Below are 19,317 nucleotides of genomic sequence, written 5' to 3'. Positions count from 1 at the left end.
TTGCTCTACAAGCTACAGGTAAGATAAGGCCTTTATCCAGGGGACGGGGGATCTCTGTGTGTTATAGCTCAGATGTACCTGAGTTTACGAAACGCATGCGTTAAACGCAATGTTTCCTGCCGCTTAAATTTTCAAGTTAACTATACAGTAATTAGATAGCATCTGCCGGCCAGGAACCCGAAGAGGACGCCGAGAGTCAGCGCAGGAGTGTGGGTACTTTTTTTTTAATGGGGGCACTTTGCTGAACACTATACTAATAGGTACATTTTGCTGGACATTATAGTTATTGCTGTGGACATTTCATTCAAGAGGGGAAACTACTGGACATTTTATTGCAGTAGCAGCTGAATTTCCCACCCTAGGCTTATACTGGAGTCAATACGTTTCCAGTTTTTTTGTGTTAAAATTAGGTGCCTCTGCTTATACTCAAGTATATAGGGTATATAATTTTTTTTATATAATTTTCAAGAAATTTTTTAACACACATGGCTAGTGAATTGCCAAAACATATGAATACCTAAACCAATGGGAAGAGGGGAGGGGTAACAGTTGGCCTCTAGTCAAAAGGAGTATTGGATTTCTATATAATGCAGGGACTCCTGTCCTCTGCTCTGTGCCACCACATGGCACTTATACATGGGCTGCACACCTATGTGTGAAACAGCCCTTAGAGTTACAGCAGATTGCTCCTGTTTTATGTTGTCTTCCATTGTTTATGGTGCCCACCTGAACCAAATTGTTTTACCTTTGCTGTGGAGGTTGTGATAATGGAGCTTCTTTTTGGCCCCTACACATATTTCCTCAATTTCTTTAATTTTATTGGCCTTTTGTCCGATGCGAAACGCTGCCTGGCTTTGTCTGCGCTGACCTCATCTAAGGTGAATGTATTTTTTTTTCCAGGAGACCCATTACGATCCAGTTACAAGATAGGGTACATGTAGTCTTCATCCTGTGGTTCTATAGCAAGATGTTTCTCAGACTTATGACCATATGGTTGTAGGAAGCAATTTTTACATTTTGATATGTACAAATAACAGCATAAAGAATTATACTAAACCACAACAAACCATACATTTTCTGAAAGCAGACGCTTGCCTAAAGAGTTTATAGGCATAGGCACCTTCATGCACTTCTAATTCAAAGTGTAAAAGTCTATTTAAAAAAATGCATAAAATTTACTTTGATGGCAAAAAATGTGCCCCAAACAAAAAATATTTAGCTTCACACCTCCTAAATGTAGTAGATGAACATGCATAGATTTCACAGATACATTCACTTGTTCACATGAATAAATATGAATTATATCACTGGTAAAAAAAAATAAGAAAATGGCCGTAAGCAGCTGTCTGTCCTTTAATTACAATCACCTTTAGTCATAGCTGTCCATAAACTGCCCTTTTTGTAGTGTAAATGAGTCCTCCTTTACAGGAGAGGGTTAAGGGCTTAGTTTGCATCTATCTCCCTAATTTCAAGAGCCTAGCTGGGTGGAAACCTGGTCAAATCACAAAACACCCCTGATTTCAAGCCTAGCCACCCAAAGTTTGGTATGGGATGAGAGGTAGCTAGGTACCCCAATGATTTAAAGCGACATCACAGTCGTGGTGGGGGGTCAAAAAACCAACTGGATTTAAATTAGTAGCCAGGCGGGCATCCAAGACGCATGCTTCAGAGGAGGAGGGGTGAGCTCTGTGCCCCCCTTCCTTCTACAATGGGATCCACGGCCATACACACGGGGAAAAATACAGGTACATTGTGGTACAGTGCCACTGTAGTACTGCTGGGAGCCTATTGCCCTCTAGGGGGACGTACATACTTCCCCATGAAAGTCATGTGAATGTAGCATAACACAGTGATTTTCAACCTGTGTGCCGCGGCACACTAGTGTGCCGCGACACATGGTTGAGTGTGCCGCGGGGAAAGTTGCCCGAACCATGGTGCCCCTGTGTAGCGCTGCCGCTGCGCCCCGGTGTTTCTGCGCCCATATTTACCTACAAGCCCCGCGTCGGCGATCCGCCCATCTTCTGTAGCTCCTGCACCGCGCAGCCCATGTCACGTGACTGACGCGACCTGACGTCAGGTTGCGTAAGTCACGTGACCAGAGGCACGCGGTGCAGGAGCTACAGAAGGTGGGCGGATCGCCATTAGGAGTAAAGGTACGCGGAAGAAGACATCAAGGGTAAGTATATAAGGTTATTATTTGTATAGGGAAGGCAGCTAGGGTCTTTTTTTAATTAGTAAAGGGAGGCTGGGGCTTTTTATTAGTTAAGGGAGGCCTCTAGGGCCTTTTAATTAGTAAAGGGGGGCCTCTAGGGCCTTTTAATTAGTTAAGGGAGGCATCTAGGGCCTTTTAATTAGTAAAGGGGGGCCTCTAGGGCCTTTTAATTAGTAAAGGGGGGCCTCTAGGGCTTTTTAATTAGTAAAGGGGGGCCTCTAGGGCCTTTTAATTAGTAAAGGGGGGCCTCTAGGGCCTTTTAATTAGTAAAGAGGGGCCTCTAGGGCCTTTTAATTAGTAAAGGGGGGGCCTCTAGGGGCTTTTAATTAGTAAAGGGAGGCTGCTAGGGCCTTTTAATTAGTAAAAGGAGGCCTCTAGGGCCTTTTAATTAGTAAAGGGGGGCCGCTAGGGGCTCTTAATTAGTAAAGGGAGGCCGCTAGGGGCTCTTAATTAGTAAAGGGAGGCCGCTAGAGGTTTTTATTAGTAAAGGGAGGCCTTTTATGACTGTTTTAGTGTCATTTTGTGCTATTTCAGTTGGTGGTGTGCCCCAGGCATTTCTAAGTATAAAAAGTGTGCCGCGGCTCAAAAAAGGTTGAAAATCACTGGCATAACACATATATCAGTGACCCAGCATCCTATATTGACGGATCTGCTTAGTCCATTGTGTGACACAATTTATCTATTAGAGTGTGTATAGACTTGGCATTTGCATTGCATCTACAAACACAATGCAAACACCCAGGGCTTAGCCGGATCGCATGGAAATGCATATGTGATCAGGGTGAACCGTGCCAACGGCATTTGCATGGCATTCTTAACACAATGCAGAAGCCAGGTTGGCATTTTGGCCAAACCTGCTCCCACTTGCGTTTTGGATGTTTTTAAAAACGTGACAAAAACGCCACATGGGAATCCGTTCTGTGGACCGTGAAATTTTTACATTCACATTTTAATTATCCCTTTAATACTATTGTAGTTTTAAGCCTTCTATTTTATGCTTATTACAATTTAACATACTAAAATGAATGATTTCTAAAAGCAAGGGAAATGCAGCACACACACCTACATATATATGATATGTGTTAATCCCTCTATAATCTGCAAATTAAACCAGTAAATTTCCTATCCAGAGAGGCTCGCAAAATTCAGTATAATCCTATATACATGTAATATTTTTTGTTTCAACCATAATCTACACAAAAATGTTAATTCCCTCTCTAGGATGCTTTAATAAATCTGTGCACAGCTGTATACATGGAATATATGTTCATTGTACTATACTAGACACATACAAACTGTTCTAGAAAGCTCCTGCAATTCATTATTCCTCTTTTATTTTGTTAATTCGTTATATTATTACTTTAGTCCCTGACTATGAAGCCTGGCGTCCAGGGCAGTGGGCAATACGATGGGGTGTTAATGCTTAGCTGCCTGCATGTACAGACGTCGAGGAACCCCTTATATGACACCGTACAGAATACATACGTTGCAACTAGGTAGATCTCTACAAGCATTCCTCCTCACCCGATTATGTGATAAGAGCAGCTGCTGTGTAATCACCAGAAGGGGGCGCTCCTCTTAGTACATTTTTGCCTCTAGTGGTTACCAGGCGTCGTGCAATAATGACGTGAGAGGGTAAAGGTGAATAAGATTCAAGGCAACATGGCGGCCACCAAGCGGGTGTTGTACGTGGGTTAGTAAGTTAGATACAGTTTATAGCGGCAGGTTAATACGGGAAGTAGTGAGCGCCTTACATTCGCGCTGTTCTCTATGTTACAGGCGGCCTTGCGGAGGAGGTAGATGAGAAGATCCTGCACGCAGCTTTTATCCCCTTTGGAGACATCACAGACATTCAGATACCGCTGGACTATGAGACGGGTGGGTGCTCCGCTAGTGATGGCTCATAAAGGGTATATGGTGGTCACATCTCCCGCCTACTGGGAAGCCGTGTCCTCGGTTCTTATTGTTTAGAGTGAATTTAGCTGGTACTGATGATGAGTGTTCTGCAACCACCACACCTAATGGAGGTAAAAGGGCTCAAGTTCCAGGTTATTATGTTTATTACTATGTCAGATTTATTGCTGGGTAGTAAATCAGTATATGGCTCAGTTCACACTGGAGGTTTTCTGATATGGGTTAAGCACACAAAGGAAAATTAGAGGTGAGCAGAAAAAAAAAACTTATCATTTGTATGGCAATAAAGAAGCTGTGATACCCTAGCAGTTCTGGCAGTGCCTCTACCCCTCCCCCTCTTTCTGTAACACCCTAGTTAGTTCAGCTTTTTGGTTGCATTGTCTTCTGCGTTTTTCTAGCCACCGGACGCTTTCAGAGAGCAATTCACCTGTAATTTTATGTAGAGCTGAAGGAAGCCCACCTATTATCATCGTGATTTGGTTCTGTGCTAAGATGACCACTATACTGTGCATGTGTGGGCTTTGTTAGCGCTGAATGTATTTTAGGACTTTCCCCGAGATAGTAAGATAGGATGTCCATTTTTACATATGAAGAGAAGATGGTTTGTAACCTGAGCTAAATGGTGCTGCACAGGGAGAAAGAGGGAGAGGTATAGACAAAGCTCTGGTAGCTACAGAAATGTCCCAGGTTCACCAGCTTCTTCATTAGCATACAGATTATGCCGAAGATCTCAGTGCTTCAAAAAATGTGTGATTATTCTGGCGACTACACTACCTTTATGTCATGTGGGCATGATGGGGTGCAGCTGCTGGCGAAATGGGCAGGCATGAGGAGTTTCTGCACGCTTGACGCCTCCGGCACTCCGTATGGAGAGGTAAATCAAAATGTGTTTAAACCGCGATATAGCGGTTTAAAACACTCGCTAAGGTAAGCTCCGGCACCAGCTCACCCTGAGCTGGTGCCCGGTGTTTACATCTCCTAGCTACCATCAGAAGTGGTAGGTTTCCTTTAAAAATTGTAAACCTTCACTGCTGAATGATCACAGATTTTTACTAAAAAGGATGCCAGGTCGGACCTGGGGTAGTTTTGTCCACCAGCCAATACCTCATGATGTATTTTCTGGTGGAGGAATATTTATTATAGTCCAGGGTACTCTGTTCATAACCCTAAGAGGGGAACTGCTTCTGCTTTGCCTTTTCTCTACAGTGCTGTACACTACAGTACATCTGGAACTAAAAAATATGTCTAAAATAAAAAATGCTGGTGTAAAAGTTATCCAGACATAACCTGTAGAGAGTACTACAGGTATAGTCCTGGTATCTTTGCCCTCATAAAACATTAGTGTACATGTTGTACACCTTACTTCCATACTTTACCCAGTTGCTGGGAAGTTTGAATGTAACGATCCCTTTGAATTAGATCTTGTACACCCAATTACTTGTCTATTGTGAATGGGTGTATGCCCATGAAAAAAAATGTTCTCAAATTTTGATCCCCTAGTGATGTTTACACAATTAAACTTTTGACCCCTTACTTTACAGTTTTACTCAGTTCTATTGCTGTTTTATAATTCGGTGATGGTCAGCGTCTAAGCATGATTCCTCTGTGCTATGAGATGCTGTGTGCTGACATTGTGCTTAGGTTATCAGGGTGCAGGTTTAGCTACACTTTTATTGACTAGAATCTGACACATAGAAAAAGAGATGAGACAGATCAGAGATGGTGAGATCCTTGAGATGGATATAAAACACAATGACACTCTCAGCTCTGCTCCCTTACCTAATCAATAACACACAGTTAGCTCTGCTATAAAGACCTCATGTGTTTATAGCCTGTAGAGTCTGCATGATGCTTGCTAGCAGCGAGTTCCTGTGTCTGAGCTCATCTTGTAATGTAGCGGAGGAGAGGCAGGGGGAGAGGGCACTGCATTGTGCAGACAAGAGAAGCCATTCATGTGAAGAATCTGACCCTAGTCAAAAGATTTACAGTTGTATCCAGGGACAACCAAAATTGTAAACACCAGAACTGATAGAGATAGGTTGGAATTATATATGTGAAATGCTGTATTTTTGTTAACAGTAAATGTGTTATTTTATCCTGAGTATATTTAAAGGGAACCTACCACCACGAATCTACCTATAAAGGTAGATCGGGTGGTAGGTGGATGTATGGGACGTGAGGATAGCCCTTTTTAGAGCTAATCCTCACGTCCCCGCTAGCCTAGCATAAACTTTATTGACCGAATATGTTAATTTAATTAAGCGGCTACCGGGGCGTGGAGTAGCCGGACACGAGGCTACACGGCGCGGCTACTCCACGCCCCAGTAGCTGCTTTCCCCCGCCTACCCTGTGATCTTCGGCGCGCAGCTCCTGGCAGCTGCGCGCCCTCGTCCGAGAAGCCGGAGTTCTGCGCATGCGCAGTAACTCCGGCCTCGTTCCCGAGATCGCGCATCTTGGCCGGAGTTACTGCGCATGCGCAGAACTCCGGCTTCTCGGAGATCACAGGGTAGGCGGGGGAAAGCAGCTACTGGGGCGTGGAGTAGCCGCGCCATGTAGCCTCGTGTCCGGCTACTCCACGCCCCGGTAGCCGCTTAATTAAATTAACATATTCGGTCAATAAAGTTTATGCTAGGCTAGCGGGGACGTGAGGATTAGCTCTAAAAAGGGCTATCCTCACGTCCCATACATCCACCTACCACCCGATCTACCTTTATAGGTAGATTCGTGGTGGTAGGTGCCCTTTAAGAATCTGGTTTTTGTGGGGGATACCCCTTTAATTGCTCTTTCTGATTTTTTTTGTATTAACAGAAAAACACAGAGGATTTGCGTTTGTTGAGTTTGAGCTTCCAGAGGTAAGTTGAAGCATTTCTCTGGATCTGTATGTATGAACTATTCCATGGATGTTTAACCAATTTAAAGGACACCTGTCATCAGGTCTCTGTCACTATTTCTGTCACTACTACCTGTTGGAGCAGCTCAAAAGGATCCATCACAGTCTTTATCTAGTCAATTCATACATTATATCATTGTAAAATGATCCTTTTTATTATGTAAATGAGGCTGGTCACATGGTCAGAGGCAGTGATGTCACCCTTGTTACCCCTCCCCTCTCCTCCCCCTGCTCATGTCTGTGTGTAATGTATAGTAAAGCGTGGCTGGTGGCTGTGCTTTACCTGCTGACCTATACACATGTGAGAGACACAGACATCATCTACACAAGTACCTGACATGTTCTGCTATAACATGGCTGCCTGGAGCTGTTGTATCTCTTCTATACACACACACAGGCTGCAGGGTGTGTGGCCACCAGCAAGCACATGTAGCAGCCATCACAGCATTACACAGGCTGTCAGACAAGCACCGGGGGTGTGGCTGTACCGCCCACTCATGAATAAGCTGGACAGCTTGAATATGCTAATGCTTCATTGGACATTTCACAGGTCATTTGGCATACAGCTTTAGGACCTCATTGCTTAGGTTTACAGGCATGTAGAGGGACAATGAAGGGATAGAGGCAATGCTCTCTAATGGCAGTTTATGAAAATATACTTAGTTTAGGGGGTTATTTTGCCTGACGGGTTCTCTTTTAATGTTTATTTTTATTTTCTTTTTTGTCTTTGTTTTTCAGGATGCAGCTGCAGCTATTGATAACATGGTATGGGCTGTTTCTGTTTCTTTGCTTAAATGTGCTGTATTTCATTCAGTTTCTGTTTCAGTCCAATATATTGTGTAATTGTTTAGATCCTTCGGTGCAGAACTGGATGCTAATGAGAGGAGACGAAGGGCGCCTACTTTTTTAACTGTGAATTGAATATTAGTAAACCCAGCTGAAACCCTTCATGACTGCCATATAGCTATATATGCAGAATTTTCACATAACCCGTGCAGATAGCACGTTTTATAAATGTCATGACAGTGGACTTGTTCATACGGCTATATCTCCTGAACCCTGGCAGCTATAAACTCAAAACTAGTCATATCTCCTCTTTAATATAATATGAGGATTGTTTGCTTGACAGAACCAGATATTTCCACTGTAAAACTATCAGTACAAAATGTGATTATTATATATAGCTATATTTCCGAACTGTAACTTTAACGCCTCGTCGAAAAACGACCTACATGTACGTCGGTCCATTGCCACATGCCGATGTACATGTATGTCTCAGCGATCGCCCAGGTACAGAAGCAGAGCCCGTGTGATCACTGCGGGAGCGTGGCTGTATGTGACAGCTGGGCTCCCGCACTGACAGCTGGGATCACGATATTCGCGATCCCAGTTGTTTAACCCCATAGACACCACAGTGATGGTGACCATGGAGTCTATGGACCAGTAACAGGTACTCACCTGGTAGGATGGCATCCTCATCCTCCCTTCCGACCGCTTCCCTGGCAATCCTGAGGTCCCCAGGGCTGCTGGCAGTAAACACCTGCTAGATTCTGGTTATGACACGATCTAACAGTGCTTATGTCAGCCTATGTAGAATGCTGCAGTATATTGCAATGAACAAGTGATCATTTGATCTGGGATAAAGTAAACAGTTAAAAAAAAAAAAAAAAAAAATGAATAAAGATCCCCTGATGCCCCATCAGATAAAAAAAAAAAAAAAACTAATTTCACCACAATACGCTATATATTGGGGATCGCTGTAAAGACTCGTACATTTTAAACCAAAAATGTAAAATTGTAAATTCCACCTCTATTTTGTTTTAAGCCATGTAAAACACCTAAAGGGTTAACAAACTTATTAGTGTGTTGATCATACATTGAACGGTGCAGTTTCTATAGTTATAATTTATGGTGTTTTTACCCTCTCAAAGTCGCTTAACTACATGGCAGGTGCCTGTTATTATAATAGGTTTTGGTGATATATTTCCCCAAACATATATATAAATAGCCCCATAACATCCTAGAAAAATAGAGTATGTATAAAGAAAAACATGCGAACATAGAGCAAACATTGGGGAAATGTTAGTTATGATGTTTTTGAGTGCTATGACTATCTGTCTAGCTCCCTGAAAAGCAAAAAATTTAGAACATTGAAAAATTTTTTTACATTTTTGCCAAATTTCCATTTTTTTTTTTTATAGTTAAAGACAAAAGATATAATCCAAATTTTCCCACTAATTTCAAGTACAGTGTGTGACAAGAAAACAAAATTACCTGGATATGTTAAAGCATTTGAAGGTTCTAACCACATGTAGTGACACAGGGCAGATTTAAAAAAAAATCTTAAGTGGCTTGGTCCTTGGATATCTCTTTCTGGGAAGCATCCAAACAGAGTCTTGATATTAAATTAAAGGTGGGATTCTCGTGTTTAATATGACACAGCAATTGTGTCATAACATATTTTTATTAACAAAACTTCAATTGTAAAAATTAGTTATGTTCAGTGATCATTTTAAGAAACAACTCTCAGTAATTCTGTACATATTCATTGTCATTTCTACACTTGGCACAAAAATCAGTGTAGGGTTCTTGGCACTCAATCCCAGAATAGCCTCTAGGTGGTGCTGTGTAGACATGTAAAATAGCTGTGCTGAAGAGATTCGGACATGAAATAATATGCTCATAATGACATGAGTTTTTCACAAGTTTTCTCAATTGACTATTCAGTCATAAATGCCATTATATACTAAAATATTGATCAATAGTTTTCAAGTGCTTCAATGGTAGTTCTGTGATGTTTCTGAACTATGATGGCAAAAGATCAAAAGCTATGCCACATGTTTTATTACCACAATTATTTAGTAATCCTTGTAAAAACCTGCAGAGTTATAAGCAAGCCTCATACTCTTCTGACAACAGGGATCAGCAACAAGAGACAGTCAAGCTATTATTAACTACAACTCCTTCTGTAGCTGCCAGGGTATGATGGGAGTTGTCAAAACAACTGGAGTGCTGATAGTTTCTTACTCAAGCTATAGGAGCCCTATACACCTGATCAAACTGATAATCTGCTGTGAATCTCTGCAAGTAATTCTCCATAGATTTTTCTTTTTTTTTTTTTTGTGCTGATTACTTAACAATTGAAAAATGGTTAAATCTGATGTGCATCCACAGTGTAATAATGTACATGCTGCCAGTGATGTACCATTCCTGGGTAGATTCTGCCTCGTATAAGTGTATAGAAAAAAAAATTATGGCACATGGGTTGTGGCCAGCTGGCAACACATGCTACATCAGCGAGGCCCTCTTGCACAGCTGGCGTGGCAATAGACCATTGAGATAACTAGTATTGGTTTTAAATCAAGTGAGATTCCTACAAGTAAATCCACTGAACACTGCATATTGGACATACAAGATGTATATAGTGACTAGCCTGGCAGCTTTCATCACATGCAAGAGCATGGAGAATTTTAGAAAATGGTAGAAACAAGCAGTGAAATGGGTTCTTAAAGTTTATAATCTGTGAGCACTAAGGGTTAACTTCTCTTGTGCAGAAAGTATCATGAGAGCATATGGTAGGGGAGAAAGTTCTGTAGAATCAGACTGGGATGGAGAGACAGATTGGAACAGGGGAGACATTTTACCTCACTATTCTGTGTGGGAGACTTCTGCATCCACAGATCTTGGCACACTCAGCTCACAGCTACACACAGAGGAAAGCGGCTGCTGCTCACTCTAACTCTGTAGAGTTGTTTACAAGCAGGTTTCACAGAGCTTGTCAGCGCAGCCAGCGGAAGCTACACAGAGGATAGCAATGAAACTGATGGATATAGGTAATAAAAATAATCGACAAAATTGTTCAAAATCCCAATAGCTATTGATTGGAGAAAAAATGAATGTGTGGAGCTTGCGGAGACGGGCTTCATGCTGGCCCAATCCCATGGCCCTGAAGGATATTGATTGGTTTAAAAGAGATATTAGAACTGTAGAGAATTGTCTTATTTACCAGACTTTATGTACATTATTTTAAATTGTGCACACTATATTCTCATGCTTCTCTTTTGTAGTAATAATATTAATATTTCAAATCTCTAGAATGAATCTGAATTGTTTGGTAGAACCATACGTGTAAATCTTGCAAAACCTATGAGACTAAAGGAGGGCTCTTCAAAGGCAGGTGGGTTCTTTTAATGTACAGTAAGTTTTTATTTACTGTTTTTACAATGTAGCATGTGTACACTAAATATATATATTTTTTATGAATACAATAGTTTGGTCTGATGATGACTGGCTCAAAAAATTTTCTGGCAAAACTCTGGAGGAAACTGAGCAGGCGGAAGGGATAGAAGCTCCTAAAGCTTCAGCACAAGAGGTAATGATCTCATAGCAATCAAAGCTCCAAGGCTAACATACATAATAATACAAAAATATATAATTTATATAACTTATTTCTTGGGTAAAGTTTTATTGATTTATTTTTGCTTGCAGGGAGAACCACCTGCTAAGAAGGTACGAGCTAACCCCCAGGTGTACATGGATATCAAGATTGGAAACAAACCTGCTGGACGTATTCGCTTTTTGTTACGAGCAGATGTTGTTCCCATGACGGTAGGTGAGTATCTAGCATCTCATTTATGATTTATGGTCGCAGTATCGATATAAATAATTTAAAAAAAAATGTATATTGGCTTAAAAAAAGAGAGCTTAACTGCAAAATATAATAAATACAAATAAGACATATAAATTATTTCTAATAATAAGTATTGTATATATTATAATAATGTTTATTTGATAAAGTATCCAAATAATTAATAAGGTTCATATAGGATAGTTCATTTCCCCAATTTTTCATGTCTCCTTAATGATTTCATTTACAGTATACTACTTTACAATAAGGCTTAAAAGGCTTTTAAAGGTATGCAAAAGAGCCTAAGGGGCTTTGGGGGTGGCATGCTGATACGCAAATACATGCGCAGGAGTTTCCGAGAACTAGGTGATGTCACCGGATGTCTTGCTATTAAATGGAGACGGGCAGCAAGCCAGAAAGGAGGTGTGCATGATTAATAGACAATGCCCGCTAGGTCCGCCAGGCTCATTTGCATAACTTTTTAAACTTTTATTTTTGTATGAAAACTAGGGCACAAGGAGACAAAAGAGCAGATGTCCCGGTGGTAGATTTTTAAAGGGAAAAATGTTCTTTTACTCAACTCACAGGTGATTTAATGATCCATTCGCTGTGAGAAGTAGTTTGTACTTGAACATGCATGGCTTAATCTTTTGTATAATAGTAAGTTATAGTGAGTGTTATTTTTGTCTACAAAAATAACTTTGTTCAACATTTTATAATGCAGTGCTGCTATTTTGACCATGTATTAGGGAGTGTGTCTTTCCTTCCTCTCCTCTGTGTTCTGTGTATGAGAGATGTGTTGGTGCCCTCCTACTTGCCTTGAGGTAAGAGGGAAAACTGATTAAAAGGGAGAATACATGTTACATATTGGGTATAAGGATCCACAGCAATTTTTCCACATATAATTAGGATAGCTATGCTTAGGATAGCTTTGTAATCAGCGGGATTTCAGTCACTGCGCACATGATATGGAAATTAATTTGATCTTTTCTATGGGAGTGGAGAAACCTTCTGAAAATTCTAAGCCACATTTGGACCAAAGTCTCCGGTAAATCAAAGGATTCACTTTCATTTTTTTGCCTAGAATTACAGTATTTGACACATATAGACAGACCTAATACACAATGACAGTTCTCAAATATTGCTGTCATTTGAGGAGACGAGATGTACAACTCCTTTTTATTAGAATGACAAACGAAACATTCCCTTTCTGCTTAAGGTACTTCCTGATTCCGTAACAGGGGAGATAACAAGAATAAAAGAACCTCTATCTACGTCTGGGATCACTTGAGAGTATACATGGGGAGAACCTGACTAATTTTAATAACTTGTGTCACCTGCAGCGTTCCCCCTTTGGTATTCGTTACACATCTACAAGATCGGGAAATAAAACTTTTTGTGCTTTCCCCTATTAAACTTAGAAAACGCATTCTTTTAATATTTTAAACTATCAAAATAATTTTGGAATTTAGCATGACAAAAGATTGTTTTAGCATTTATAGTCTAACCATGGTAAATTTTTACATTTTTGAAGAAACCCTATTTAGAATTAAATTGTGGTCCTCACAATGCTATACTTCTTTGGCTGGGGGATTGTTTTGTGTAGGGGGCATTTTGGGATGCGGCGATACCTAGCATGTTTATTATGTTTTATATCAGTTCTAGGGAAAGGGGGTGATTTTGAATTTTTAATATTTTATTAATTTTTTTCATTTTTTCTTTTTTTTCACTATTTCTTAGACCATCTAGAGTAGATTAACCCTAGATAGTCAGATCATTCCTACCATATACTGCAATACTACTGCGCTGTCATCTTTTAAGGCAGCTTGGCGGCAGCTTGGCCGTCGGCATCAGAAGGGTTAATAGCCACGATCGGTGCAAGCACCGACCTCGGTTATTAGCGGTGGGTATTTGCTGCAATATGCAACAACTCCCACCCTTGTATGAAGAGCACTCGGCCTGTGAGCCGTAGAGCTACGGCACAGAGCGTTAAGGGGTTAAAGAGGTTTTCCAATCACCACAAGTTATCCCATATCCAGAGAGTAAAAAACCAAAACATTAGAAAGTCCAGCAGCACCAAAGCAATAGCCAAAAAACTGTGTGGGTGCTAACCCCAAAACTGGTCTTGGCAGACCAGGCAAATGTACTCTAAAAAAAATGAGACTGCACTCCAAATTCAATGTGAAAAAAAATGGATGGGAGCTTTATTTACCCAAGTGCAACGTTTCAGACCCTATTCAGGATCCTTTTTCAAGCCTCCTTGGCTGAAACATTGCACTTGGGTAAATAAAGCAGCCATCCATTTTTTTTCATGTTGAATTTGGAGTGCAATGTGAATAAAGGGATGGGTGCTTTATTTACCCAATTGCAATGTTTCAGCCAAGGAAACTTACCGTATTTTCTGGACTATAAGACGCACTTTTTTTCCCCAGAAAATGGGGAAAAAACTGTGGTGCGTCTTATAGTCCGGATGTAGCCTTTGCAGGAGGGAATGGAGGGCACCTGGCTGCGCTCTGCCAGCCGATGCTGGCAGTAAGCGCAGCCCTTCACAGTGAAGTGCAGCGGCTGTACTCAGTGCCGCTGCGCTCCTCTCCTCTTCTCAGCCCTCCACTGCTGGAGGGAATGGATAGCAGCACCCCTGCGCTCTGCCGTCCTCAGGGCACCGATATAAATGATCATTATGGCAGCAGTGGAGAGAGAGAGGGGGGAGGAGAAAATCACTGACTCTGTCTGGCCAATCCCCACTCGGCTTGTGAGTAGCCCGGGAGGCTCAGAGTGAAAACAGAAGATGAAGGCTGCCGCACTGTGTGAAGAGGAGCCAGCCTGTACAGCGCTGCAGTGTCTGACCTGTAACTTCTCTCCCAGCACAGGATCAGATAAGTGATTAGTGCACCCTTCCCCCGGTCTCTGCTCTCACAGTCTTAACCACTTGTTGCCTGGTATGTAGTGGCTGCTGTCCCCCTGGTAGATTGTAAGCTCTTGTGAGCATTGTACAAGCACTGTCATCTCCTGTGTCCTCCTCCTCATAGATTGTAAGCTCTTGTGGCCATTGTACAAGCACTGTCATCTCCTGTGCCCCCCTCCTCATAGATTGTAAGCTCTGGGGACCATTGTACAAGCACTGTCATCTCCTGTGTCCTCCTCCTCATAGATTGTCAGCTCTTGTGACCATTGTACAAGTCCTGTGTCCTCTCATCCCCCTCATAGATTGTAAGCTCTTGTGGCCATTGTACAAGCACTGTCATCCCCTGTGGCCTCCTCCTCCTCATAGATTGTAAGCTCTTGTGGCCATTGTACAAGCACTGTCATCCCTGTGGCCTCCTCCTCATAGATTGTAAGCTCTGGGGACCATTGTACAAGCACTGTCATCTCCTGTGTCCTCCTCCTCATAGATTGTCAGCTCTTGTGACCATTGTACAAGTCCTGTGTCCTCTCATCCCCCTCATAGATTGTAAGCTCTTGTGGCCATTGTACAAGCACTGTCATCCCCTGTGGCCTCCTCCTCCTCATAGATTGTAAGCTCTTGTGGCCATTGTACAAGCACTGTCATCCCTGTGGCCTCCTCCTCCTCATAGATTGTAAGCTCTTGTGGCCATTGTACAAGCACTGTCATCTCCTGTGTCCTCTTCCTCCTCATAGATTGTAAGCTCTTGTGGCCATTGTACAAGCATTGTCACCGCCAGTGCCCATCCTCCTCAGATTGTAAGCTCCTGTGTCCATTGTACAAGCACTGTCACCTCCTGTGTCCGCTCCTCCTCATAGATTGTAAGCTCTTGTGGCCATTGTGCAAGCACTGTCATCTCCTGTGTCCTCTTCCTCATTGATTGTAAGCTCTTGTGACCAGTGTCACATATACTCATACCTATACAGCCCTGGTAACTCTTGAGACCCCCTGACTACATGCCAGCATAATTCTATCTAGATAGGCTGCTCGCCCCTGCCCCTCTCCAAAGAGAAACTAGGCTGCACTGCACCGCCCAGTTACTTTACTGTCACTTTATAAAATATTTTAGCATACTATTTTGGGAAAAAACATTTTTCTTATTTTTCCTCCTCTAAAACCTAGGTGCGTCTTATGGTCCAGTGCGTCTTATAGTCCGAAAAATACGGTATAACAGATCAGCTCAGGATCCTTTTTCATTTGTGGTGATTAGAAAATGTTTTTTTGTTTAACTCTTGGACAATAAAAACTGTTCTAGAAATAATATAGTACAATGTGGTCAATGGAGGACATTTATTAGTGATTCTATGGCAGTTTTCTGGCGAGAAATAATTTAAATTTTTTGAGTAATGCATGAAATCGTGATTATTCTTTAGACTATGCCACCTTCATGCCATGTAGTGGGCCAGAGTGGTACATTTCTGAGCCTGGGATGGTTTGCCTGGGAGGTCTAAGCCTCCCCCAATGTATGTAGCTTACGTTTTTTGTTTGATAATATGCAGTTTTCAGTAGGATTATTTTGGGGGTCTTCTTGATCATCTAGGAGTCTGCAGCTACATCTCTGCACCCACACTAGACACGGGAGCAGACCCTAGGGAGAAGGAAGAAGCTGTTTATTACTGCTTCTCCTTTCTCCATTCCTCACTGCATTGTGCTGAAGTAGCGTGACTATCTGGTCTAAAGGGGTTAATCGGAGCTGCTGGGTCTGATCAACTTCAGCCCTCACAGGGGATGATGAATGGGGTTCTTAGATGCTCCATAGATGCTCCATTTACAGGGGAAAACTTCAAAAAAGTTAAAAAAAAAAAAAAACTGAAAATGCCCAGGGGTCCTTTATTGCCTCATGGGGGGCATATAAAGTTAAAAAAAACACAAAATACAAAATTTCCTACTATAATAATAATTTTTTTTTTAAAATTCCCGCTAGACTACAAAAAACATTGCCATGGTTGGCCCTTTAGCCTGAAACTATACAATGAAAACTAAATCTGGAATTCATTAATACTGTTCATTTTTGAGTTTGAAAATTAAAAAAAAAAAAGAAAAAAAAAAATATATGTGTATGTATATATATATCTCACATATACTATAAATTACAAAAAAAAAGCCTTTACCGCTTTTAACCTCAAATAAAACTAAAAATGTGTGATTATTAAAGGAAACCTACCACTTGAAGGGGCAGGTATAAGGGGGAACTACCGAGCACCAGCTCAGGGTGAGCTGGTGCCGGAGCTTAGTTTTGTTAGTGTTTTAAACCGCAGTATCGCGGTTTAAAACACTTTTTAAACTTTATGGCCGAAGCTGTTTCAGCGCACCATGCGCGCGACCGTGCCCGCGGCTCTCATTCACTTCCTATGTAGCCGCGGGCATGGTGCGCCGAGCGCGTACCTCCCTGCGCCGAAGCAGCTTCGGCCATAAAGTTTAAAAAGTGTTTTAAACCGCGATACAGCGGTTTAAAACACTAACAAAACTAAGCTCCGGCACCAGCTCAGCCTGAGCTGGTGCTCGGTAGTTCCCCCTTATACCTGCCACTTCAAGTTTCCTTTAAGGCGTTAACAGCTTCTGTGCCCATACCTTCTCTACCATCACACCATTGTCTGTTCACTTATCTTTGTGAAATAAAATGTCAAAATGTGACATGACTCGATGGCTTTTCATTTTAGCAACAAAGTTTACATTTTTCTCAGATTACGTCAGACTGTACTAAAATATCTTTATTTCATATATACAGAAAACTTTCGCTGTCTCTGCACTCACGAGAAAGGCTTTGGCTACAAGGGAAGCAGCTTTCATAGAATTATCCCACAGTTCATGTGTCAAGGAGGGGACTTCACCAACCATAATGGCACTGGCGGGAAATCCATTTATGGGCGGAAATTTGATGATGAAAACTTCATTTTAAAGCATACCGCTGCAGGTTTGTATGAATGAAATTAAGTGCTTTGCCTATAGTTGGACAAGGTTAAAATTGAATGTTTTGCTCCATTGTTGTCTTTGCACAGGTTTACTCTCTATGGCAAATTCCGGTCCGAATACCAATGGTTCTCAGTTCTTTATCACATGTGACAAGACAGATTGGCTTGATGGGAAACATGTTGTTTTTGGAGAGGTGATGGAAGGAATGGATGTTGTACGTCAGATGGAGGTCAGCATTAACCTATTGGTTTATTTCTCCTAAATATATATATTTTTTTTTAAATTGGTGGCTGAATTTAACTGATCATGTATTTGCAAGAAAAGGTTCTTCTTCCTTTGAAGTAAAAAATAGATGATTCCAAGATGATAAGAGTGATAAGCCTGGGTTCACATCAAGTTTTGTGTCACACGTTGTAAGGACACGTCAGGAGGATTCCGACGTATGCCTATACAGTGGAATACATTGCCGGGGGGAAGGTGTTCACTCAGCGATGTAGGGAGAGATGCAATCTTCTGCATTCACTCCCCATGGCTGTCTATTGCCTCTGATAAATAGCTCAGGCAGAGGCTGCAGGATGAAAAGGCGTAGCTTGCTACATCTTTCTATCCTGCTTTTTTGGTGGTCAGAATGTTTAGTGGTCAGACGGAGACAACAACTCTGCCTCTGTCTGCCATTATTTGTTAATGTATACGCTAAAAACGTGATGTGAACCCAGTACAATTTGTTACCAAGGTACGCTATCTCAAAGAGGACCTTTCACCTGTATATTGGCTCTAGAAGCTGTTTACTAAAGTAAGCAGCTCCCTAGCCCTATACAAGTAATATCAATGTTAAACTGCTAGCTTTATCGGAACATACCTACAAAGCTAGCGAACAATGCACTTTATAGCGTTTAGAACACCAAGCTTACAGTGGTCCGGCGTATTTGAGGGGGCATTCCCCTCTCCTTAACTTCTCCCTTAGATTGCCCCTCCCATATCATAGACCGGCGGTGACTGCCAGTCTTCATGCGGCAGTCACCAACTCCTTAGACCTCCACCTCATCAATACGCCGGACCGCCTTATGCTTGGTGTTCTGAACGCTTTGTATGCAGTGTTTAATACTCTTATCACTGGGGTGGAGCTAGGGAGCTGCTTATTTTAGTAAGCAGCTCCTAGAGCCAATATTATGTGCCTGTGCCATTTTTACTTTGATGTGTCCCCGCCCCCGAAGAGTTTTGTAAATAACATTTTTATTTTATTTATTTTTTTTGTCAAAGGCTCAAGGGAGCAAGGATGGAAAATCAAAACAGAAAATAATTATCTCAGATTGTGGTGAATACGTATGACGCTACATCTTCAGTAATGAGATGATGACCGACAAATGTTACAAGAAGACTTTATATTCTCCATACAAATATTTTGTAAATTATTCATTTGTTAAAAATAAATTTTTGGTTTTCTAGCGGTTTGTCCACTCTTTGATTTATAAAATTCACTTCATGGCAATGTCTTGGTATTGCTGGAATATAAAAATATGGCAGCTTTGCTGGCTGTCATGCTGCTAGCTGTCATATATTTAAATGGAACTGTTGGGAATGGGTTAAAGGAACACGCAAAGAAAACTATTAACTGGCTATTTCTATCAGTTTTTTGCTTTGTGTTCCTTTATTATAGCTTAGGGCTGGGGCCCCAGCAACACTTAACTTCAAACTTGATGGTGTGTAGCTCACTGCAGTGCTTATAATGGGTGCTATTAACATTCTCATCTAAAACCTGCATTGCAAAGTAACCTCTACTGTTGGTTTGGAACTAAATATTGCCTGATTTCAGACAC

General features: G+C 41.5%; 1 protein-coding gene across 2 annotated transcripts; it reads left to right on the top strand.

Annotated features, from left to right (window-relative positions):
• The first annotated feature begins 3,764 nt into the window (after positions 1-3,764).
• On the top strand, positions 3,765-18,945 carry PPIE (peptidylprolyl isomerase E). 2 transcript variants are annotated; one of them, XM_072136483.1, is made up of 10 exons: positions 3,765-3,905; positions 3,992-4,090; positions 6,935-6,978; positions 7,755-7,781; positions 11,112-11,193; positions 11,288-11,388; positions 11,505-11,628; positions 17,316-17,501; positions 17,587-17,729; positions 18,761-18,945. In XM_072136483.1, the coding sequence occupies exons 1-10, from the start codon at positions 3,875-3,877 to the stop codon at positions 18,827-18,829; spliced, it is 906 nt and encodes a 301-aa protein (XP_071992584.1). In that variant the 5' UTR covers positions 3,765-3,874; the 3' UTR covers positions 18,830-18,945. The 2 variants fall into 2 exon arrangements, with proteins under 2 accessions (XP_071992584.1, XP_071992586.1); XM_072136485.1 differs by lacking the exons at positions 3,765-3,905; positions 3,992-4,090; positions 6,935-6,978; ... (1 more) ...; positions 11,112-11,193; positions 11,288-11,388 and having other exon boundaries at positions 11,506-11,624.
• The last annotated feature ends 372 nt before the right edge of the window (positions 18,946-19,317 follow it).

The sequence above is a fragment of the Engystomops pustulosus genome, chromosome 2, assembly GCF_040894005.1.
Source record: "Engystomops pustulosus chromosome 2, aEngPut4.maternal, whole genome shotgun sequence".
Taxonomy (NCBI): Eukaryota; Metazoa; Chordata; class Amphibia; order Anura; family Leptodactylidae; genus Engystomops; species Engystomops pustulosus.
This window is presented reverse-complemented; position numbering and strand designations above follow the sequence as displayed.